We start from the raw sequence: 25169 nt of genomic DNA, 5'->3' as shown, positions 1-25169 counted from the left end.
CTCGCCTTCTGGGATCAACCTGGCTCCTAGCAACACACGGGGGACTCGATGGAGAGAGGTCTTCTCCCTCCACAGGCAGAGGCGGGCCCTCAGACCCCGAGGAGAACAGGTCTTCTCCCTCCACAGGCCCATGCCCTCCACAGGCAGAGGGGGGCCCTCAGACCCCAAGGAGAACAGGCCTGCGCCCACGGCTGGCCAAGGGACTCTCCTAAGCAGGCTGCTGGTCAGAGGGCGCATTCGCCCCTTCCAGCTGGGGCAGCCCGTTTCACCCGGGTGCTCACGATGCACGTGCTGGCCCTCGGGCGAACACAGCTGAACCACGTTGGCTTAAAAACCAACTCTCGGGAAAGTATTTCTGGTCACGTTAAATCGGTTTGAGAGTTCATGTCTAGGTGCGCGAGAAGAGTCCCAGGGGACTTTCTCATGGGGCTCCAGAGTCCACACAGCTGCACAAAACCTCCAGAGTGGAAGGGAGGAGAGGAACCCCTGCAGAGAGTATCTGCGTGGCGACGGAGGGGGACACTGGAGCTAGGCGTTCGGAAACTTCTGGGTCCGCAGCAAAGAAACCAATTCCTCTGAACCTGACCAGTCCCGGATCCAACACGGGTGCTCATGGGGTGTCTGGAGGAGGGAGCCCCTGCCTGATGCCCGGCCCGCGCTCAGGGAGCAGGATGGCCCTGCCCTCTCAGGTGACAGGGAGAGCTGATCTTCAGAAGGGAAAAACAGACATCAACACGCTAGAAGGATTTGTTTGGTTTCAAGTCACTCACAGGAAGGAGCCATTGCAATGTGTGTGGTAAATGGAGAACGGTCGTCTCCCAGGCACCCCTCAGAAGGTCCTCTCCTCTGAATCCAGGCCCTCGGCTCCGCCAGGCCACCCCACCCTCCTCCCTCCCCCGGGGTCCCCTCTCTGTCCCTTACTTTGTCTGTACGGCCTCTTAGCACACTGATGGGCCGCAGGAAGCGAGCGCAGCAACAGGCACTGGATGGAGGAAGAGGAAGGAGGGGGAGTCCAGGAGGGGCAGGCCTGTGCCTCAGCAGAGTGGTCACCACGAGGAGAGCTGGCGCTGGGCCCGCGGCCCATCTCTGACCACCCCCGCCAGCCCCTGCCCTAGGCACCACCACTGTGGGGGTACTGGGTAGCGCCTGTCCTCCTCACCCAACCGCGAGCTCCCAGCAGGGCGGGGTCTCCTCCCAACAGGGCAAGGGGCACACGGCATGCAGGCGGCCGGCACGTGGGGCCCTGGGCAGCCCAGTGAGAATGGGAACAGGCTGGGCCTCCACGTCGCCCCTGTGTGGTAGGTACCACCCGGGGTGGTAGCTGGAGGTGACCCAGCTCCTGGCACAGCACACAGCCCTCCAGCCTCAGCCGCATCCACAAAGCTGCCTCCGTCGACTGAGAGTGGAGATGACTTTAGGACGCAGAAGAATGAGCGGACGCAGCAGTCGTGACGAGAACCGGGCCCGTCCGGCCATCGAGGGCAGTGCTGGAAACACACCGGGGACTAGCCCGTCGGCAGCGCTGACGCGCAGGCCCACCGCAGTGCCGGGGACCCGCGCCCACCTGGACGCCACGGCACTGCGGCCCCCCGGACCCCACCCCCAAAGCCCACAGCTCTGCAGCCCCCACACCGGCGACCTCACCGTCCTCTTGCATGGCCACATCTGACCCGAGGAGCTTAGGTCACGTGCTGGGTCCCAGCCGCAAGGGAAACTGGAAACTTGATTTAATTCCATGAGGGGAACAGGACTAATAACCTAGGAACTTCCCCCAAATACATGAAGAAAATTCAAAACATGATGAGGCACCACAAATAAGTCCCTGACTTGATTTCTGAGTGATATGCCCTGGGCTTGAGGGAAACTTCCAGACCAGTGAGGGAAACCAGGGAATCCTGGAAGAGCTCCGCCTGTCACACCACCTGACACAGAGACTGAAAGAAGCGACCAACAAGCGTGAGACCTGGGCAAACAGCTCCTGCTTGATTTCAAATGGAAGGTTTTTAAATCTTATATAATTACATCAGACCGACTAATGAAGAATAATTATCATAAAATCCCATTACTCAAAACCAACCTGCAGAAACAGTTTTATGGTTGAAGATGGAGACTTTCTGAATTGCCACGCTTTCCCTGTTTTTCTAACAATAACTAGGTAAGGAATGAGTACCGTCTCCAAGCACAGAGGTAAGGACATTGACTGGAATGGCTAAAATGGCCCCAGGCCGTGGCGGGGAGAGGGCGGGGGGCACCTCTGGTAACACGGCGCAGAGGGAGGACCACTTAGGAAACTAAATTCCTATTTTTTAACCAAAGGCAAAATAAAAGACGAAAACAATACAAACAAAAGTATATACGTATATTGAAAATGACACACCTGATGTCAACATCTATCAAGAAAATCTTGAGATGATTATATTTTTTCACTGAGGAGGACAGAGAGACCTACATAGCAGGTTTCTGTACTTCTCTAGAAGTAGACTTGAAAAGTCATGTATGTAGCGCAAACACCAAGAAAATGATACAAAACAGCATATTCAGAAACATCATAAATAAATAAGATTTCACAAACTGTTGAAGTAACCACAGGAAAGTAAGGAAGGGACAGTGATGAGAAACGAAGGGAAGACACAAAAAACAGACAACAAAACGGCCGCTGCAGCCCGACACACGCATAACTTAAACACAAACAGTCTCAAAGTGAAAGTCAGCCGCTCAGTCGCGTCCAACTCTTTGTGACCCCACAGACTGTAGCCCACCAGGCTCCTCTCTCCATGGAATTCTCCAGGCAAGAATTCTGGAGTTGGTTGCCATTTCCTTATCCAGGGGATCTTCCCAACCCAGGGATCAAACCCAGGTCACCCCCACTGCGGGCAGACTCTTTACTGACTGAGTCACTGGGACAAGCCTTAACAGACCCTGAACTTAAAACATAAATAGTCTAGATATACGAGTTAAAAGAGAGCAGCAGGATGAATTAAACACATACACACGCTCCAACAATAAACAGCTCGCAAACAGGCGTTAACAAAACAGCTCGCCTCCAAAAGCGCAGGGCATCCTGGGTAAGAGCGGAGGGAGGGGCTCCCCTGCGGCCGCCGCCCGCCCAGGCCCAGGACAGACGCCTTCAGGGGGCCCACACCCCCTTCTCATCTAATGACACCCACGCTGTCTTTAACAGAACAGCAGTAGTAGAGGCAGCCCAGGAGAGGATCAGGGAAGACAGAAAGCGTCAGCATAGACACACCTCCAGAGAAGTCTGCTCCCCTGACCTGGACGGCACCGGGAGGTCAGGGAAGCTCTAGAACATTCCGTCTTTAGCAGAGCCCTCATCTCCCACCCCCACCTTTCCCAACACACACAGCCCGGTGCTCGGTGGTGGAGGGAACAGGCTGGCTCAGAACAGACAGACTGTGACAGGCAGGCAACTGGAAGAATGCTTGAGGAGGAGGGATTGGCATGAAAATCAGCCAGAGAACTGGCAGAGTGCAGCGACCAGGGGAGGAGAAGGGCAGCGTGGGGCCAGCTCACAGAGAACGCGGGACAGGTGGGACAGCCCCTTACCAGGTACCCGAAGCCCACAGTTACACTTCCTGCTTCACAGACACAGACAGGCCCAGGAGGGCCCCGAAGTGCTCCAGGTCAGGGGAAGACAGGGGGCCAGGACAGGCTCCCAGATGCTCTGGGCTGGTGGTGAAGCCAAATGAGAGCCTGCGTCTGTGCTTTAAAAAAAAATCTGTTGTAGGAGTCAAATTACAGTGGTCAAGGTGAGACCTGAAGGCCCAAGCTGGGGCCTGGGCAGGAGAGGAGATGGGAGGTGGCGGGAGGAGTGGGGGGCGAGGCCAGGAAGAGTTCAGCACGTGCATCTGACCCTCACCCCTCACCCTGGCGTCTTCATCAGCGGGTCCAAGACTCCCTCAGGCTTCCTCTCACTCCCACCCCTCCCCAGTCCCAGCAAGACCTTGGGCCACCCCCAAACTGCACGCCTGACCATGGGCCCGGGAGACGCTGGGCCCAGGACCGCACAGCGGCCCTTGGTCTGCTGGGCCGTCGTCCTCAGCTCACTGTAGAGGGAGCAGGCTGACGCGGCAGCAGTATTTCACCACCGCCGCTCTGTCAGCCCTTCACTGCTCTAATTTCCCGAGGACCCTGTGCCGGCGTGATCTACAGTCTTCCTGACATTTCACCTTCCGCTGCTGAAAAATTCATCTGGTCCTGATGTGGGCTGCTCTCCCCCGCGCGCGGGGGCGCGAGATTGATTCCACTGCTGGTAATACCAGCTGCCACTCAGCCAGCCTTCCCGGGTTGCAGGAGGCGCGGAGCCCAGCGCTTCTAAAAGCCCCAACTCATCGCCCCTGTGTGCACGCTTTTACCTGTGTTCTCCATCTTGAGTTCACCTTTTTTTTTTTTAATGCAGCGCCTGTTAGTCTTCCTGAAATTTCACCAGCACACAGAGATTTTTCTCATGTTCAGGTACTTGCACCTTTCTTTAAAGACCATCTTCACAGGGTTTTAAGTCTGGCGAGTCGCAGGACCAGAGTGACACGAATACACTGACTGAAGCAGGCGCAGGGTCTCCCACGGTCCTCAGGGTCAGGACCCCCTCCTCCGCCCCCTCTCGTCCCTCTGAGATCTCGTAAAATTGCAGATCTGACCCCAAAACCGCCTGGCTGGGGGCGGGGGGGCTGGGGTGCATCACTCCGGCCTACCCTTCCAGTGGCTGCTCCTAACCCCCAGCCTCCTCCCGGGAAGTCCTGCTCTTGCCAGGGGCCCAGACCACATGGGTTAGGGTCACCGCCCCGGCCCAGCTGTCTACAGATGCATGCACAGCACCTGCCCCCACCACCTCCTCAAGCACAGCGTTTCTCCCGGAGGCCACTAGCTCACTGCCCGGCCCCTCCCAGGCAGGCCAAGGGGCGGGTCCAAGCCACGTCCACCCCAGCCACGCCCCCACCGGGCTCTCAAGGTCACTCCCCTTACTAGCCACGCCCCCTTCCCTTCTAGCCACGCCTCCCCACGGCAAGGCTCAAGGCCACGCCGTGCTTGGCCATGCCCCCTCCCACATCCCAAACAGTGTCATCAAAATAGAAGGCAGGCCTTCAAGGTCTCAGCTCTAGGCAAAACACAACAGCAAAGTGTGTGCAAGGAGGCCTGAGGCGCACCCGATGGGTGGGCTGACTTCTGGAACCCAGGGACACGCCAAGTGATGGAGGCTGGTTACTACCTTTGGGTCTGAGAACCTAACCAGGATAGAAGCCCTCCCCAAACCTCTTTCCAAACCTCTCACATAAACAAACGAGTCACAAATCCACCACTCTCAAGGACTGAACCATTTTCCCCAGACCCACAACTCACGTGCTGAAGTCCTCACCACAGCACCTCAGAATGTGACTGTACAGGCGGACAAGGCCTTTGAAGAAGCGACTCAGATGAGGTATTAGGGTGGAGCCCAGATTTGCAAGGACTGCATCCACATGAGAAAAGGGCTTTGGGACACAGCCAGGCCCAGAGGGACAGCCACACGAGCAGAAGCCGAGGGGAGGGCCCTCGGAGGACCCCTGGGCCTCAGGCTGCAATTGTTTATGCACGTCTGTGGGTTCTGTCGTGCAGACCGGAGCAGATGGAGACTGTGGCAGGGCAGAGCACCGTGGAAGGAGCCACCTTGAGAAGGTCCAGCCTCACAAAGCCAGGGCAGCTGGCGGCCCCGCCTGCATCTCCGCGGAGAGGGCGGCAGGGGGAGGGGAGCGGGGCAGGGAAGAACGAGGCCAACGACACGGCTGGGGTTGAGGGAGGAACTGGGCACAGGGTTTTTTACAGTCTTACTGGAAAAATTAATTCAAACTGGGCTTTGTCTAAGCACCCCCTCGTGGCCTGAAACCTGGAGAAAGGGCCATAAACAAGGTGCACTGATGAACGACGGGGGTGGGAAGCCGTGAGAGGTGTCCAGCGGCCAGCCCGGGGGCCACATCCCAGTTAACATCTTCATTAGCAATCTGGAAGGAGCGGTGAACAGCACATTAATTAAATTTCCAGATGATGCTAAATTTGGAGGTGCTATAGGAAGTCAGTGAGGACAGAGAAACAAGGCAGATGGGATCCAAAGAGGTTAGTCAGGAGTGTAAGAAGCAATCCAGGATTCCGTCTCCAAGAAAAGAAGCGATTTAAAAACCTCCCCATGTTCTGGAACTCCATCTAACTCCCATCAGATGGCTGCACAAGCACAATGCAGGCGGCCCTTGCTGTCTGAACTCACTGTCCAGGCCTCCATACCCAAAACCGGAAACCAGAAGCAGTGAGCCTAGCTCAGATGAACCCGGCAGTCAGAACCCTCCTCACCTGCGTGAGGCCAAAAGTCAGAGGCCAGATGGCTGATGGGAAGCTGCTGTATAACACAGGATGCTCTGTGACCCCCAGAGGGCTGGGATGGGTGGGGACGTTCAAGAGGGAGGGGACGATGTGTACTTACGGCTGACTCATGATGCTGTACGGCAGAAGTCAATACAATATTGTAAAGCAGTTATCCTCCAGTTAAAAATAAGAGGCCAACAGAGGCTCTGGTAACATGGTAAAGCTCACACAACTCTGTGCCGAGAGGAATAACCCCAGTGGGTGTGGGATATTTGGAACAAGCAACAAAATACTGGGTCTGTAAAATATGATCAATTTCTAAAGAGAGAACAAGGCCCTGTGTTAAGATCATTGATCTCATCGGCCTCTAAACGCCAAGATTTGAGCATTATCACAAACATCACTCAAAAGTAGGGACCGTTATGTCTCTGTTCTTGGTGACAAAAACCAATAAGAAGAAAATATCTTTATAACAAAAAGTGTTTACAAAATCCTTGCCCCAGAAACAATGTCCTCGAAGCCTGAAAGGATGTGGGTCAGGGGCTCTGGAATCACCGACGAATCACCGTAGCAAGGTCCTGCTGGAAGTGCGGTAATTCAGGGTTAAACGAGGCACCGGGCACCCCATGCTCCCGGCAGGGTCATCACCACACCAAGACGTGGAAGCCACCCAAGTGCCCATCGCCAGGTGAGTGGACACAGGAGGCGTGGTGTGGACACAGAGCGGACCATTACTCAGTGCAAAAAGGAGGCAACCTTCATTAGCAACAACACAGGTGAGCCTGCAGGGCACCAGGCTAAGAGGCACCATATGAAGACGAACCCTGTATGAACTCACATCTATGTGAGACCTAGAAGAAAAAAAACAAAAGAGCTCACAGCTACAGAGAATAGAGCGGTGGTCGCCAGAGGTGGTTTGGGGGGCGTGGAGCATTGGGGGAAAGGGGTCAGAAAGTCCAAACTTTCAGTCATGAGATAAACGGGTCCTGGGATGTGATACACAGCACAGTGCCTCCAGGTGACAGCGCGTGCTGTGCGCTCAGCCGTGTCTGTTCTTGGTGATCAAAGTGTCTGACTCCTCTGCAACCCCATGGACTACAGCCCGCCAGGCTCCTCTGTCCATGGGATTCTCCAGGAAAGAATACTGGAGTGGGTAGCTGTTCCCAAGACCCAGGGGATCTTCCCAACCCAGGAATCAAGCCCGTGTCTCTTGCATCTCCTACACTGGTAGGCAGACTCTGCCACTGCGGCACCTGGAAAGCCCACAGTTGACAATACCGTACCGTATATTTGACGAACGCGCCTGATCTCATCTGAGCTGCGTATCTGAAGGCTGCTGAGAGCTTCACTGTGTGTGACTCAAATCGTTATGGTGTACACCGGAAACTAACACAAGGTCACATGCCAATTATATCTCAGTAAACTGGAAGGACCTCTAGTAAGTGAACTGCCCGCGCCTGGCACCTTAGCATTCAGAGGTCATGTCACCACATTTCCTCATGTGCAGAACGGGATGGTGTGTTGGTAAGAGCCAGCAGCAGTGTGTGACCTGCCCGGCACCCACCATGAGCCTTGGGGTGGGGCTTCGGCCCCATGGGGCTTCCGGGCGAGCACCATGCCCCATGTGCCCGGCGCTGGCCTCCAGCCAGGCCCTCTAATGGGCCACCCCTCAGCCCTGCACCCCTCAGTCCAGGCCGTGCAGAAGCTCTGCTTCCTCTGCGCAGGCAGGCAAGTGGCGGGTGAGCCAGAGATGAGCAGGGGTGTGTTCTCTTTGCCAGGGCCACCTTATACTCCTCAATGACGGATAAGCCGTTCAGGGGAACAGGCAACAAAGAAACAGTTTTTTTGGCAAGTAAGAGTTAACCGTATCTACAACCTGAAAGAAACAGCATTGGAACAAAACAGTAACTTGATCCCAAAATAATATTCCACATGGCTGGTTTCCCATTTCTCACCAGACATGGTGACCCCAGTGAAGGACGTCCACGTGAACCCCAGACGGAAGAGGAGCTGACGAAACATACACCTGGTGATCACGCGGCACACGCACCCCCCATGCTCGGCACCCACGGAACCGCAGGCCCTCACCCAGGATCCTGCCCCTGGCAACGTCATCTTTGGGTGATGCTGGTCAGCGCACAGCCCTCCCAGTGAGAAGCCTGTTGGATCTGTTAGCCACAGAGCAAGAGAGCCTAGAAAACCTGTACATGCTAAAACGGGGTGCAGACCATTTCCACTTCCTGCCCCGCTGTACTCAGTCTGGGGTGGAGAGGACACCTGGGGCTGGCCCTGTGGGGACCCCCACATCTGCAGGGCTGGGGTCAGCACAGAGCTCCCAGGGGCTCCCTAGAGACTGCTCTCCCCAGAGAACTTTCTGACTTCTTTTCAACATGCTCATCCTCGGCATCTGGATCTGGGGAAAAGACTCACCTCTCGCCTCCTAGCTGAGCACCTACCGCCTGAAGGAAAGGAGTTCCCTCTTTCCACATCCCACGCTAAAGTACATGAAAAACTCAGAAGAATGGTGAGTTTAAACATGGGAATAGCGTGCGTGTCTGGAGCCGGAGACTCGTGATGCGCCAGTGTGGGGCCCCCAGATGGATCAGCCGGCTCTAAACAGGCCCCCTCCTCCCCAGGTGGGACTCTGACCGAAGAGACACTGTCAGCTGTCAAGGGCACCGCCCGGAACAGGATCCAGGGCCAAATCCCAACCGTGTCCCCACCAGACACGCAACCTGGACAGTCACTCAGCCTTCCTATGCCTCGGTTTTATCAGTAAAATGGGAGCATGACGAGCGGCCGCTCCTTGAAGTGTTGAAACAGCGTCTGATGTCCAGGGCCACCAACCTTCATGCCAGCTGCTGCCACTCCCGTGGCTGCTGACAAAGCAGGGATGGTTCTGCTATAATGACTGTCATGAGCTTACATGCAAGTTATCACTCACCAAACCAGGTCTATAAACCAAACGTGGCAAAACCCATTAAAACCAAGAACATTACAGTCTCCCAAGGCAGCAGAAACAGAAGCCAAAATAAATAAACGGGACCTAATCAAATGTATAAGCTTTGGCACAACAAAGGAGACCATGAACGAAACAGAAACACAACCTAACCATGGGAGAGAGACACTCACAAATGATGCGACTGACGAGGGCCTGGTTTCCAAAATAAACAAACAGCTCATACGACTCAACATCAAGAAAATAACCCAATCAAGAAATGGGCAGAGGGTCTAAACAGAAATTTCTGCAAAGAAAACACGTGCTGTGTGCTGTGCTCAGTCACTCAGTTGTGTCCAACTCTTTTCAACGCCATGGACTATAGGCCACCAGGTTGCTCTGTCCCTGGGATTCTCCAGGCAAGAACACTGGAGTGGGTTGCCATTTCCTTCTCCAATGCATGAAAGTGAAACGTGAAAGTGAAGTCGCTCAGTCGTGTCCGACCCTCAGCGACCCTATGGACTGCAGCCTTCCAGGCTCCTCAGTCCATGGGATTTTCCAGGCAAGAGTACTTGAGTGGGGTGCCATCGCCTTCTCCGACAGATGGCCAATAGGCACATGAAAAGATGCTCAACATCACTAATTATTGGAGAAATGCAGATTAAAGTTACGAGGTACCACCTCACACCAGTCAGAATGGCCATCATCAAAAAGTTTACATATAATAAATGCTGGAGAGGGTGTGGAAAAAAGGGAACCCTCCTACACTGTTGGTGGGAATGTAAATTGGTGCAGAAGTATGGAGAACAGTAAGGAGGAAGTTCCCCCAAAAAACTAAAACTAGAATTATCATATGATCCGGCAATCCCACTCCTGAGCAGATATCTGGGGGGAAAAAAACCTCTTAATTCGAAAAGATATATGCACTTCAATGTTCATCACAGCACTATTTACAATAGCTAAGACATGAAAGCAATCCAGATGTCCATCGACAGATAAATGGATAAAGAAGATGTGGTATGTATACATAAGGGAATACTGCTGCTACTGCTGCTGCCAAGTCGCTTCAGTCGTGTCCGACTCTGTGCGACCCCAGAGACGGCGGCCCACCAGGCTCCCCCGTCCCTGGGATTCTCCAGGCAAGAACACTGCAGTGGGTTGCCATTTCCTTCTCCAAGGCATGAAAGTGAAAAGCGAAAGTGAAGTCACTCAGTTGTGTCTGACTCTTCACAACCCCATGGACTGCAGCCTACCAGGCTCCTCCGTCCATGGGATTTTCCAGGCAAGAGTACTGGAGTGGGTTGAAAGGAATACTACTCAGCTGTAAAAAAGAATGAAATAATGGCATTTGCAGCAACATGGATGGGCCTGGAGATGATCATACTGAGTGAAGGAAGTCAGAGACAAATATCATATGACATCACTTATACGTGGAATCTGAAATAGATACAAATGAACTTATTTACAAAACAGAGATAGACTCACAGACACAGAAAAAAACACATATAGCTATCAAAGGGGAAAAGGTGGGAAGGGATAAATCAGCAATTTGGAATTAGCAGACACATACTACTATGTGTAAAATACACAAGGTCCTACTGTGCAGCACAGGGAACTATATATTCAGTATCTGTTGTAATAAACCTAATGGAAAAGAATATGAAAAAGAATACACACATACATATGTATAACTGAATCACTTTGCTGCACACCAGAAACTAACACGCTGAAAAGCAACTATAATTCAATAAACAATTTTAAAAGTAACAAGACCATAAAGCCGGCACAGCCTCTGCTCCTGCTGGGGACCTAGAATTGGCAGGTGAGCTAAGTTATACCTCAGTTCCTGTCGGTGCTTACAAGGAGGAGGAGGAACTCCAGCCCCTGAAGCCCACACACACCCTCTCAGAGTGATAGAAGGCCACACTTCCTGCCCATGGTCGCACCCATTCCACACAGCAGGTCACTGGGGAGAAGCGAAAGGTTTCAGGCCTAAGAAGTGGCTCGCTGCACCAGCCAGGGCACTGGGACCCCCTGGGTCACCTTCACCCCTCAGAGGAGCCGGCTCGGGCCTGGGGCGCTGCTGTGGCCCGGATCACCCCCACAGGTCCAGTGTGGACAGGGGGGATACTCGACTGCAGGCCGAGGGAAGAGGAGGCCGTCTCTGGAGGGACACCCGCCAACCCGTTGGCAGGAGACAGTGGCCGGACCTGGAGGCCGCCTGCAGGGAGGGGGGCCGGGGAGGGAAGGGCGGGTCATCGCCAAGCACTTCCGGTGACACAAGAAGCCTCCGTTCCCTAAACAGAGCCCCCGCCTAGGCCGCGCCAGGCCGCCCGAGCCAGGCAGAGAGCCGTCCTACAGACCGGCCTGCGTCTGCCTGGCAGACATGGAGACCTGTCTGAAAGACCCCGTGAGTCCGGGGGTCAGCAGATGCAAGCGCTTTGCTTCCCCTTTGGAAGCACGATGCTCACTGGACACGACACGTGACACTTTGATTACTGAGGAACAAACGTGGTTGATGCTGTGACTCCCAGCACCCCGTGCCTGGCCCTGGCAGTTCTGTGCCCTGAATCCAGGAGCCCCAAGTAAGCTCCACACAGAAGACGGTCCCAAGAGATTACTACTAACACGGCTCCCCCTCCAGCACCCGGGCACTGAGAAATAGTTCCCCAACTCACAGCTGACAGCTAACGTTAGAATCAGCTCCCTATCGATAGCGTGGAGGGCACACGTTGCATCTGTCTCCAGTCCTCCTGTGACACCAACGGGCGCTGGATGGGTGGGAGGGCGGCTTGCTCGGAGAAAGTGTCTGAACATCTAGGTTACTTCAACCTACAGCAAATTCGCTATCATTTTCCAAGACAGAACAGAACTCTGCAAGATGCTGTCTGCCTGCAGGTTGTAGTGACGTAGGCTGTACACACAGTAAAGGGTCCCAGAGACTGGAGGGTGATCGGCCGGCCGGGCGGAAGCCCGTGGAGGCGCGGCAGCACGTTGGACGCAGCCTGCAGCCCGCATGCGCAATGAGATCCGTGGCTCCCAGACCCTGACCCGTCATCCTCTGGCTGTTTCACGCGCACAGAGATGGTGAGACGCAAGCCCACCGCCCTCTGAGGGTGCGGGAGAGTGAGGATGAGTGTGGCTGCGCCCCCCCAGTGGAGACCCTCAGGTTCGTCCCTCCCCTGCCTCGGGGTCAACGCTCAGGGCACAGCTGTGGTTCCAGCTTCCTTTCTTGGGCTCTGGACTGTGGTAACCGCTTATTACAGTCTCCATCTACCCAGTGTCACAGCTTCTCTGTGAAGCAGCACTTCCCACAGCTTAGGGACCACGCACCCACCCCTCCACAGACGATCAGACCCCCGGGACACACACTCTCACTGTAGCAGGCGGTCCGCAGGCACCCAGACCCCAAGGGACACTCACTCTTGTAACAAGTGGTCCGCGGGCACCCAGACCCCTGGGGACACTCACTCTCACTGAAGCAGGTGGTCCGCGGGCACCCAGACCCCCGGAGATACTCACTCTTGTTGTAGCAGGTGGCCAGCACGCCTTTGTCTGAGGGGCTGGCACTAATGTGCCAGATCTCCCCGACCTGATGCAGGAGCACATTTTTATTGATAATGTTGTTCTCGTCGTCAAAGTCTATGACGTGGATCTACAGACACAAGGAAAGAGCCGGTCAGGAGCTCACACACTTCCCACTCGCCTTCACAGACCACAGAGACCAACAGGAGAACCAAACGCACCTTGGACACCTTTACCAGTCCCGTACTGTGCTAACAGCGTTCATTCTACATGCACCTCTGACTCTATGCCTCTCAGAAGACAAGTGTGAAATCCCTGCCATGTATTCAGCCTGCGAAGCCAGAACCCCGCCCCCGCCACGCCCAGTCCTCCAGAGGGGAGACGGAAGACTCCGACCCCCGCCCTGCACGTGGCGCAGGCAGGCCACGGCCGGTGTCACGGCCAGAGCCTCCAGGAGGGGGCCGCCCGCCACGACCGTCCCAGGCCTGCGGCTCGGCTAACCGGAGCAGGGCGCTGCTGCCTGCGGAGGACCAGGCTTAGCCCCGACCGGCCCCTCCGCAGTGGACACAGCTCATGTTGGAAGCAACCGAGGACGGAAGGGGTGAGACAGTGCTGCACGTCAGGTCAGCACCGCTTAAAACGCTTCCTAAAAACAAGGCCGACAGCCGTCGACACCTCTGGTCACACAGCAGTGACGACAGCATCGTGTTTCAGCCACTGAATGAAAAGTTGAACGTGCTAGTACCGCACTCTTCCGGATAATTTCTGGAGGATGAAAATGATGCTCACAGTCACTCTCTCCCCAATAGTCAAGTCACTGGGGAAAATACAACTTACAGTTTTTTTAATCAATTTATACTGATAATCATGGATCTGCACAAAGACCTAATCCAATCAGGAATGTTCACCGTGGCACTGACTGTCATAATGAAACACACAAGCCACCTATGTGCCTAGCAACGGGGAACTGTTCAGGCGAACCGACTGTAATGCAACACTGTGAAGCCAGCTACTCTTCTCTGAACACCATTCAGTGCCGGGAAAAGGGTCCATAACATACACAAGAGGGAGAGGGAGAGGGAAAGTCTCTCAGTCGTGTCCGACTCTCGGCGACCCCACGGACTATACAGTCCATGGGATTCTCCAGGCGAGAATACCGGAGAGAAGCCTTTCCCTTCTCCAGGGGATCTTCCCAACCCAGGGATTGAACACAGGTCTCCTGCACTGCAGGTGGATTCTTTACCAGCTGAGCCACCAGGGAAGCCCAAGAATACTGGAAAGGGCAGCCTATTCCTTCTCCAGGGGACAAAAGGAAAAAAGAAGCAGTAGAAGAGCCTCACAAATGCTCCACACGCTTTTTGCTAAAAAGTAAGCACGACCCAGTGAGAGAATCAGAAAGTGACTGGTTACCTTTGGGTGATGAAATTATAGAGGCTTTTCCTTACTTCTTTGTGGTTTGGCTTTATTTCTAAATTTTTTTCAAGCGCTGTTTTGCAGTCAGAACAAACACTAAAATGCTGTTTTAAAAAACGTTTCCATGGTACCCGAAGCGCCTCCCCCTGCTGGCCCAGGGCCTCTGGCTGTGTCCTTGGCTGCTTCCCTCGTATCACGTTCTCACATGCAATCACTCCCCTGTCCCTCGAGGGCCGGCCTGGGCAGAACTCAAAACCCACCACTGCCCCCTACAGCCTGTGCGACCCAAGCCGCGGTGTCCCCGAGAGTGCAATGACCGTGCGGGGACGAAGGTCCCGGGATTGCCAGGACTATGCAGCCCGGCAGAGGCCACCCTTCTCCCGGGACAGTGAGGAGATTAAACACCAGCAGCACAGTTTTTAATCTTTGAAACTCTTTTCAGTCCGTTTCTCCAGCACTCATAGCCCAGTGTAGTTTTCACAGTGGGTTTGGGAATACTCTGGGTGGACAGCTTCTATATAAAGTTTATAACAGTCGCATGGGAACACAGACTAAACGGCAACACACAAAACCAGGAACAATTTCTTCAAGAGTGAGCAAGAAGCTTCTTTCTAAGTATCTGACACGTTTCCTCCTTATCAGAAAATCCGTGAGCGCTGAGAAAAGGATGCACTGAGCTGATGTCCTGACGGCCGGGAGCACCGTCAGGACCGCCGCGTTGGGGAGCACGGGAGCGCCGGTTTCCGGGTCCTCCTTTGGGGCCGTGCACCCGGGGGCGCGCACACCCTCCTGGCTGGGGAGCCGTCCTTCCAGCCTGACCTCTTCCTGCACTTCCAGCTGCCACAGAGTCCCCGCGCCCGCCTGGGGCAGGCTCCTCTTTCTTGAGAGGAGGAGCAGGCAGGGCGTCCACCCTCCGCGGGTCTCCTAGGCGCTCAGCAGGGAAACGTCAGCCTCCGCCCTCCACGGCGGGGGTGCGGAGGAGTCCACGACCCCCAGGCCCACCTCTCCTAATCTGACACTCTAGTAATGTGCCCTTTAAGCTTCAGAGTCTAGGCTCTTTCCACACGTCCTCGCCCACAGCAGGCTCACGGACTGGGCCACGGGACACATCCTCCGGAGACGCAGTCCTCAGGTACGCTCGGGCAAGGCAGGGGATGTCATCACCGCAGACAGGCAGGGGTCAAAGGACTGGCGACTGATACGCCGCAGGCACCTGAGCTATTTGTACCACGCTTGTTCCTTTAATCCTAAGAAGAGCTCGATGGTGACAGGATGATCTGTCACTGCTGGCCATGGTTACAGGACAAGAAACCGGGGCTGACAAAGTGGGAGCACTGAGGCTCGTGCCAGAGCATGCGCTGTGGACCCCCCATGGTTGGGGCGCAGGGGTGCCCACCTGCCACAACGCTGGGCTCTGCACCACAGCAGGTCAGCAGAGGACCAGGCAGCTCCACATCCCAGGAGAGAGGCTGTGACCCAACTGCCTATGCCCAGGGCACCACCACTTACGCCGCTCACGTCAAGTGAGCACACATTGACACGTGCAGCTGCGGGCCAGTTACAAAAACAAGCTACATCATGGAGAAAACACTATGGTTAGGGTGAGAGCAAAAGATGACGGGAATGAGGAAGACAGAGCAACTCCTGTTGGCTCCGAGGGGGGAATGCGTGTGCTAGGTTGGGGTACAAGTGTTACTTGCGGTCTTCACGCCCCTGCTGAGCTTTTAAAATGCTGTTAATAGCTCAGAATGGAGCTCAAGGGCTTCCCTGGTGGCTCAGCTGGTGAAGAATCCACCTGCAATGTGGGAGTCCTGGGTTCAATCCTGGGGTTGGGAAGATCTGCTGGAGAAGGGAACAGCTACGCACTCCAGTATTCTGGCCTGGAGAATTCCATGGACTGTATCGTCCACGGGGTTGCAAAGAGTCGGACATGACTGAGCGACTTTCACTTTCAATGAAGCTCAAACTCATATTTTGAGTTACCATTATTAAAATTTTAACGTTGGACTTGGCAGTACAGGGCTAAGGGCGTAGATAACACTCTGTAAGAGTTTAGGAGCCACGGCTATCAAACTTACTAGGAAGCCTGTGAAGGTGCTCTTAATCAAGGCCGCTCGTGTTCTCACAGAATCAGGGCTCAGAGAAAGCGGCCCCTGTCCTGAGAGCGAGCACATGACCCCAGGCCGACGCACCCTGTCCGTTTCATCTCTCACTGAACTCATAAACTCAAAACTTCAGAGGGAAAGAAAAAAAAAATGTGGCAAAACTGGAAACTAAAAAGCGAAAGTTCTCCCCTAGGAAAAGTAAAGCATCAGCATCTCCCCATGGGAAGTCCTCCTGGCACCGACCACAGCCCTCCGAGAGGCTGCTGGGCGAGAAGCTTCAGCTCAGCCGCCCCCAGCAGACGCCACAGCCTCCCCACCAGCGCACCCTACCTCTCGTCCAGATCCAAAGCCAGCCGTGCAGCCTGCAGCTCGGGAAGGCGACACCTCAGCTATGCAGGCTCCTGCTGCGGTGATTCCAGGCACTGCGCCCACAGCTCCTCGTGGCTCCCAGCTGAAGGTCTGGGGCCACCCCGCCCCAGCAGGGCCACTGGGGGCCCTTCTGCAGCAGCGCCTGCTCACTTCATATCTCTGTCACTTTCTGGGGATTCTCATAACATCTCAACCCTTCCACCAGCCAGGAGATTACCCTTACGAGGCTCCATCCTCACAGCCCCAGTGCCTTCCAGAGGGCCCCCTCTGCCACTGTCACGTCAGGGGTGGCTCCCATGTGCGTGTTTGGGGGGGACACAGTATTCAGCCCACAGTGAGGGCACATGTGGTCAGGGGCCAGGGAAAAGCTGGGGCGCGAGCGGGTCAGCGGGACAATCGGCCGGCTCACTCCTCGTGACCACACGTACACCTATAAGCTAGAAACACACGCAGCAGAACTGCTTCAAGAAGGACACGCAAGACGTGATCAATATGGCGAGACCAGAGCCCTCAGACCACAAATCGGGGAGCGATTCCTGGGAGTGAGATGGGAGGACGGGGTGGGGTGGGTTCGAGGCGCAGACCTGAAAGGGCTTCATGGAGACCCCACGGTGGTCAGCCCGGCGCTCCTCAATGGGACGAGCACTGTGCAGGCGGCCTCTGCAGGGAAAGCCCAGTGCAGAAGCAAATGAACCCCACGCTGCAAAAGCCCAGCTCCCAACCAAAGGAACACCTCCCCCCGGGAGAAGGGGAGCCCACGACAGAGGAGGCTCCAGGATGGCCTGACCAGCTCTGACCACAGGCAGGGCCCCAGGCAACAGAAAAGGGACAGAAAATAAAGCAGCTCATCAGACACAGAGAGGCCAGCAACTGTGATAGCTCCTGAAATTTTCAGGAAAAAGAGCTGAGCTGAATTAAGAGCATGAAGTCCAGCGCCGGGCACTTCCCCGGGAATCGCCAGCTGCAGGGAGGCGCTGACGGCCTGAGGCGAACCGCGGGGCCAGAGACCCTCCAGCAGCCCCTCTTCCCAGCAAGGGCCCAGCCTGGACAGGGGCGGGGGGCTTCCAGGTGGGCTGGGGGGTCACACGATGTCACTGTCACTGCCAGAGCTGCAGGGCAGGGGGGCTTGGCCCTGGGGCTGCCCAGACAGCAAACCTCAGCAGCCCGAGCGTCACAGTCACGGCACGCACAGGGGGCAGGGGACAGGGGGTGCTCAGTGGCCACCTCGCCACAGTCCAGCTGGGCCCCTGGGAGGAACCACGCGGCTGCTCAGGGCCGAGTCTTCTGTTTGAAGATGGGGTCAGGGCACCTGCCCACCCCACACACCCCCAGGGACCTGTCCAGCCCCCGTTTCCCCAGCGTCCCCGACCAGGACCGGGTGTGACCGCCTTTCTCTCTCATCAGCTTGAGGCTGCAGGCAGCTGCGAGCGCTCCCAGGAGGGGGATGCACACAGCACTCACACGGGGACACTCGCGACTCGCTGGGTGGGGAGGACACAGAGCGGGGCCCCCGGACATCCTCGGAGCAGGAAGCAGAGCAGAACGGGGCAGGGGACAGGGAGGCCCCCAGACGCCCTCGCCATGGGAAGCAGGGCAGGACAGGGCAGGGGACAGGGACACTCGGGGACGCCCTCGCTGCGGGAAGCAGGGCAGGATGGGGCAGGGGACAGGGAGGCCCCCGGACGCCCTCGCCACGGGAAGCAGGGCAGGACGGGGCAGGGGACAGGGAGACCCCCGGACGCCCTCACCGCAGGAAGCAGGGCAGGACGGGGCAGGGGACAGGGACACTCGGGGACGCCCTCGCTGCGGGAAGCAGGGCAGGATGGGGCAGGGGACAGGGAGGCCCCTGGACGCCCTCGCCACGGGAAGCAGAGCAGGATGGGGCAGGGGACAGGGAGACCCCCAGACGCCCTCACCGCGGGAAGCAGGGTAGGACGGGGCAGGGGACAGGGACACTAGGGGAGGAGGGCTCATCATCTAAAACACACGTGATTCAACCCCTGGCTGGCGAACTCACATGCGGCCAGAAAAAAACAAATAAAAACTGATGTTCTACTGAAAAGGTCAATGGTACAGGCCTGGAACTGAGTGGAACTAAAACGCAAGTAGCTGGGGAGAAGACAGTCGGTCGTGCGCTGGCTCTGTGCCCGAGCCCCAGCGCCCCCACCACACGCTGCGCTGGTCCTTCCAGAGGAGGCACGTTGCGTCCCCGCTGGCACTGGGCGCCTTCCTCCCCCATCCCCCAGCAGCACCCCAGGATGCACGGGGCCACTCTCCTCTTGCCTCTGGGACAGCCACGGCTAACTCTTTTTATAAGTATATCAGTCCCATCTGACATCTTCCAGGAGAAAAGCAAGACAAACACAAACACACACTCAGAGAACCAGAAATTGTAAGGAAACAACTTACATCACACTCACATTCCGAAGATAACCATGGCTCAGGGTGTGGGCCCTTTTGACCTATTTCTAGTCTTTATTCTATGCAGAGATGCAATTTTGTACTTTATATACGTTTTTTATATAAAGGTATAGTTGACAGAACATTATTTTAGCTTCAGGCATAAAATAGATTGATTTGATACTTGTATACATTGCAATTTTTTTTTTAACACACTACTGATCACACACTACATATGACCTTAACATCTAAGAATCACTTAATTTTTCAGCTGTGATGGTTCTGAGGAGACTCAGCTTCCGTAAGCCTGTTTTCATGCATGCGGTGAGTGAACACCATTCTGAAAGGAAGGCGATTCAGCCAGGGTAACCACGTGGCTCTGCCATCACAACTGGAATGTCCTACTTTGCAACCTAGCCTTTGCACAGTGTGACTGCCTCACGTTTTCTCCCCATCCTCTGTACTGTCCCAATAATGCTCCTTGCGTGTAAAGCTTTTTTGATGTTTTCAGTGTATGGAATACAGGTTAAATACTGTGAACATTTACGCGTGAAGCTCTAGACAGGTATCACCAAATGACCTCCCAGTGACTGTGCCAACACGAAGTCGTGCGTCTGCACGGGAGCGGGTTCACCACGCTCATCCGCACCAGACAGTCCCACAAGGCGACTGATGCCACCCCCCAGGGCGGGGTTACGGAGGCTGGCTGCGCCGCATGGCACAGCCTTGCATGTGCTCCCCCAGGGTTGAGGCGGGTGAGTCTCCGCAACATCCCCGCCCCTGCGTCCACGGCTTCGTCGCCACTGGAAGACGAGGAAGATGAAGTCCGGCGAGGTTGGTCCATTCGTTCAAGGCCAGACATCTGAGGTCTGGCTGAGGCCAAGCTGAAAACCTGACTTCATGAGAACCCAACATTCTTCCTAACCTAGAGACACAGGCCACACCCTGTGTCTCTCCCTGGATCGACCAGCGGTGACGGCTTAGACTCCATGTTGAGACGGGATTATGGCCTCGTCCAGCCTCATCTAGAGAGTGCTGTGAGCCATCAAACCAGTCCTCCACTGGCCGGGGTCAAAGGGGTGACACCGACCACGTACCCTGGTGCCCTCGACTCCTTGCATGGTGACCCCGATGCACCCACAAAACACTACCCAAAGGCTGCAACGATACACAGAGTAAGTTTACCTCCTCTCCTCCAGTCGTTACATATAGCTGGCTATGTAAATCCCAATGAAAGCTCTGTTTTGTTTGCGTGGCATTATTTCTCATGTTCTGCTTGAAAAATCAAGAACAAAATGGCTACAAAACTAAGAACAGGCTTGGTAATTAACATGTATCCATTTGTCAGAAATACTTACCTGATTATCATACTTGAGAGACTGCGTCCCAACCAAAAACCGAATGGCGTCTGTCTCCGCGGTCTGAGGCGTGAGGGCCCGCGCCTGCAGGGGGAAGGAGAGGGCACATGTGGATGGAGGCGGACGGGCAGACCAAGGAGCCCCTGGGGCAGAGAGTCCGCCAGGCAGCTTAGAAACGTGCAGGAGAAGCCCTAGACTCTTGTACGATCTGTGACCCAACTGCACTTCCGAAGGATCTGGAAACAAATGTAATTGGACACAAAAATTAAACAGTAAAGATATAAACCGTTTTTAACAAAATTATTTAAGTCATCGACTGGTTGAACAAACTATTCTTCGATAACAGAGCAGAAGATGGCTCCCACTGAGGGCAAAGCAGGGGGTTTGAGCCAAGTCTTCTGCAGAGCCAACTGGAAAAACTCAATCCAAAACCCCGAGCTTGCTTCAAGGCTTCAGGAAGCTGCCACAGGCGTGAACTGCAGAGGAGGAAGCTGGGGGCGGGGCTGCCCGCCTGCCCACGCCCTCCGGGGCTAAGGGCTTCGCCCCTCCCTCCTCAGACTTTCGGAAGCCCTGTAAGGGCAGGAAGGGGCGTGAAGAGCAGAAACCCACCGTCTCCAGTGAAACGTGGAGACGTCTACAATCCTAAAGCGCCCGGGGAACACTGCCTCCGAGGTGGGGAAGGTCGGCGCTGAGAGAAGATGCTGAGGAAGACGCTGGCGGCCACGCCCCAAGCAAAGAGGGGGCCGTGCCGGGAACCTCCGGAGGGGGCAGCCAGAAAGGGGTCCCCCACACACCAGGGCGCCAACTAGAGCAGGGTGGGGACCTACTAGCATCTCAGGAGGTGGTCAGAGCTCCGTGGGGCAGAGCGGGGGGCTGCCCTGGGGGAAACGAGCGCTGCAAAACCCGGAGCTGCGAGCGCTTGGCCTGGGCCAGGCCGGGCTGCCTCCGCCTGCAGAGCCCACAGCGGGAGGGCTCAGCACTGGAGCTCCGCAAGGAGGACGGGAGGGAGACAAGGGAAAAGGCTTCAGGAGGTGCAGACGCCAAGCTGACGGGCCACGGCAGGTCCAGAACCCACGATCAGACACAGGGACACTCACAAAACTGGAGAGCAATCACCTTCTCAAACGAGAGGGAGAAGAACAGACTGGAGAGGCTTGGCAAGGCCACCCAGACAACTGAACCCGAGCCGGCATGGCGAGGGGAGGGGTGGCAAGTGACCGCGAACCAGACCCCGTGCGGTGCAAGGATAGAAACCCCGAATGAGGAACTCACGCAACCTCTGAAGATGCAGCAGGTCTATGAAATGGACTGTAAGACGGCTGGCCCTGAGCTTCAGTTCATCAGGTTAAAAGGCAGCGTCCCTGTGCATTGGTTTGGAAGCAGCAGATCCACGGATGGATTGACGACGATTACTGTTATGTCCTAAAGTATCAGCCCTAAAAACGGGGCGAGGGCGCCTGACCACGGCCGTCTTGGGCAGTTGCTCTTCACTGTGGTGACAGAAACACAAGAACTTAGGCACCGGCTCAAAAGCACGCAGGACAAGGGAGTGGAAACTCTGGGGAGAGAAACCTGGCGGGTGAGCACCGCTGGTGGGCAAGGCGTTAACCGGAGAAGCCAAGACACACACAATAAGGTACTGAACCTAAAACTCACACTGTTCCCAAGCAAAAATCCTGAAATGCTGGCTAAACATGGCAGAGAACCCCACTTGAATCAGCAGTCAACAAAACATTCTGCAATTAGAAACATGAGAAACCTGAGTAAAGACTTGGCAAAAGATTGCGATTAACTGTTGGGAGTCTGACTGGAGACAGGAGAGCAGGGGAAAAGCCGAAAATCCTCAGACGCCAAGGCGTCCAGTCACCAGGTTACGTCCGGGAGGTAAGAGCAGGCAGGTCAAGACTAGAAGAAACACCTTCGGAAACGCTGAGAGAGGTTACTCTCACCAGATAAGATGGAAAGGGAAAGTTTAGGGTCTGCTGATTTTAACCAGACTTTCAGTAACTGATTTAAATGACTCGAAAGCACTGCTTGTTTAAAATTTTTTAAACACACAAAAAAGAACGAAAACCGTGAACACAAGTCAAAGTGCTGCAGAAAGGCGAATGTGCTCCGCGCTTTCGCATTTCAACGGCCGCTCCACACCGCTCATCTGCCTCTTATCGGCACAACGGCCGCTCCACACCGCTCATCTGCCTCTCATCGGCACAGCGGCCGCTCCACACTGCTCATCTGCCTCTCATCGGCACAGCGGCCGCTCCACACTGGTCATCTGCCTCTTATCGGCACAGCGGTGCCTCATTTTACCCTCCAGACCACATGACCTTCAGTCAGTGGTCAACGTCTCGCTGCATCATCCTGCCGATTACACCAGTTGTCTCTCTGTCCACACTGCTTGCTGAACAGGGCAGGCAGGAGCGATCGGAGACGCTGGGAGAACCTGCGAGGGGCCATGGGAGTTGCAGGCACTGGGGCCGCAGCTGTAGCAGCAGACACGCTGCATTCCCTCCTCTCGGGGCTGACCCGGCGCACACAGAACGCAGCTTCAGGGGCTTTTCAGTGGAGCTTATATACGCTTACAGACAGACGTGGCCGTGGCCAAAGGGGTACACGGCGCTGCACACGCACAGCGCTGTGAGTGATCCCAGCTGTTACAGGACCACACTGACAGATCGTGGGGCGAGAGCAAGAGGCCGTGGGCCAAGAGCGTCTGGCCACCACCCTCTTGGCCAATGTGCTCCTTCCCCACATTCTACCCCACTCAGGGTCTCTCGCCTCAAAATCTGCACACAGTCCACTTTCGTGATATTTCCTTGGTGAGTAACGCTGACCCTTGAAAGAACATTCTGCAATAGCAATAGATGCTACAGCAAACAGCTGCGTCCCCAGTTACAGCGAACAGCTGCATCCCCAGTCAGCTGTCACCTGAACTCGTGTGGCAGTCCCTGCCCTCATGGGGCTAGAAGGGCCAGCCAGCACACATGGAGTGACTTTATCTCCATGACCAAGTCCAGTCCACCGGCTGTCCTTGTGAGGTGGCAGGAAAGCCTCCACAGGTTTTATTGCTGCTGCTACTACTGCTAAGTCGCTTCAGTCGTGTCCGACTCTGTGCGACCCCATAGACGGCAGCCCACCAGGCTCCCCCGTCCCTGGGATTCTCCAGGCAAGAACACTGGAGTGGGTTGCCATTTCCTCCTCCAATGCGTGAAAGTGAAAAGTGAAAGTGAAGTCACTCAGTCGTGTCCGACTCTTGGCGACCCCATGGACTGCAGCCCACCAGGCTCCTCCGTCCATGGGAGTTTCCAGGCAAGAGTACTGGAGTGGGGTGCCATCGCCTTCTCCGACAGGTTTTATTAAGGACCTTCTAACTCCCCACAGGCGCTGGGCCCTCCCCCTGAAAGAGGGAATCTTGTGGCATTCACAGCCTACACATGATTCCAAATGCTTTCACACTGTCCTAAATCTGCGAGAGAACTCAGAGGTTAGTAGCACAGCACAGCACACAGCCTTTACAGAGCACTGTTCTACTAAACCTGCATCACAGACACAGCCTGTCCCGTGTGCCTCCACACCGGGAGGGGTCCGGTTTCCAGAGGTCAGGACACAGCCTTCGCCATGTGCCTCAGCACAGGAGCCATCCAACTTAAGGACCAGCCTGTAAAAGGCAGCAGAAGGAGGGTCCACGGCCGCCACGTCATCTTCTGCCTGGCCTGCCCGCATCTTTTGCTGTGGCCCTTCCCAAACCGAGTGTCTGCTGCCCTGGCATCAGCTGCCTCCGCTGCTCCAGGAGCAGAGCCTCGGTCCCTGTTTCAGTTTGATCTCTGTCAACTCCTGCTGCCAGCACAGCAGCCCAGACGTGCATCCCCTTTGCCAGCTGCCACCCCTAGCCGTTTCCAAGCCTGCCGCCGTGGAGGGAGCAGTTAAGGAGCCGGAAGAGGTGGACGGGGCGCTATTCAAAACGGCGTCCCGCGTGCCGCTGCAAGATGTCCGCCCTCTTCCAGAGGCTCCTGCACCTCTCGAGCCAGAGCAGAAACTGAGGGCGCTGCTCTCCCCATCATCGCCCAGGCCCTCCTTGTACTGTCTGCACTTCACCTGCCCTCCTGAGCATCCCCTCTGGCTGTCTGCAGGCCCAGGGGACCCTCGGGGCTCCTCAGGCGTGGGTTTGGCAGGCCTGACCCAGCTCTAAACTCTCCACTGTGGCTGCACTTCCTCTTTTTCTCCGCTGGGGCGGGTCCTGCGTCTGGCTGTTCATCCTGCTGACTACATCAGCTGTCCCACTGCTCCTGGCTGTGCACACTGTTCGCGGAACCCAGGGCAGGCACGGTGCCAGGGGGGAGCCTGCGGGAAAACTCGAGGAGCCCTAAGAACTGCCGACATGCTGATGCTCTCCTGACTGGTGCAGCAGCCGCAGCAGCAGAGATGCTGTGTGCCCTCGGGGGTGACCAGCGGACACAGTCGTCAGGCAGCCTCAAGGGCTTTTCGGGTGGAGCTTATACATGCTTACAGAACAGACAGGGCAGTGGCCAGGTGGGGACATTGAGATGCACAGAGCTGTAAGTTATCTCTACTGTTACAGAACCACGTAGCTACAAAGCGCAGGGCAAGAGAGCCTGAGCACCGCCATCTTGGCTAACTTGCTCTTTCCCCACACGCAGTGATTGCTCTTCAGATTCAAGAAAGCTGGGGCCCAAACAGCTGTGTACAGAAGTG

The 25169-nt window shown here is 55.8% G+C and overlaps 1 protein-coding gene across 5 annotated transcripts in view; it reads right to left on the bottom strand.

The window, feature by feature from the left end:
- Positions 1-25169, bottom strand: part of EIPR1 (EARP complex and GARP complex interacting protein 1) — a 66769-nt gene that overhangs the window by 38627 nt on the left and 2973 nt on the right. For 2 of the 5 annotated variants that reach the window (XM_086414049.1, XM_086414048.1), the window contains exons 2-3: positions 20457-20540; positions 12809-12941 (exon numbers count right to left, since the gene is read on the bottom strand). In XM_086414049.1, coding sequence (XP_086270175.1) covers positions 12809-12941; positions 20457-20540 — 217 coding nt within the window. Of the gene's footprint in view, positions 1-4373; positions 4889-12808; positions 12942-20456; positions 20541-25169 lie in introns of those variants that run through there. The other 3 variants (XM_086414054.1, XM_086414052.1, XM_086414050.1) reach the window with 2 other exon arrangements.

This window comes from Bos grunniens, chromosome 8 (assembly GCF_055505025.1).
Source record: "Bos grunniens cultivar Pamir isolate PY7600 chromosome 8, Bosgru_T2T1.0, whole genome shotgun sequence".
Taxonomy (NCBI): Eukaryota; Metazoa; Chordata; class Mammalia; order Artiodactyla; family Bovidae; genus Bos; species Bos grunniens.
Note: the sequence above shows the minus strand (reverse complement) of the source record. Positions and strands in the feature narration are given on the sequence as shown.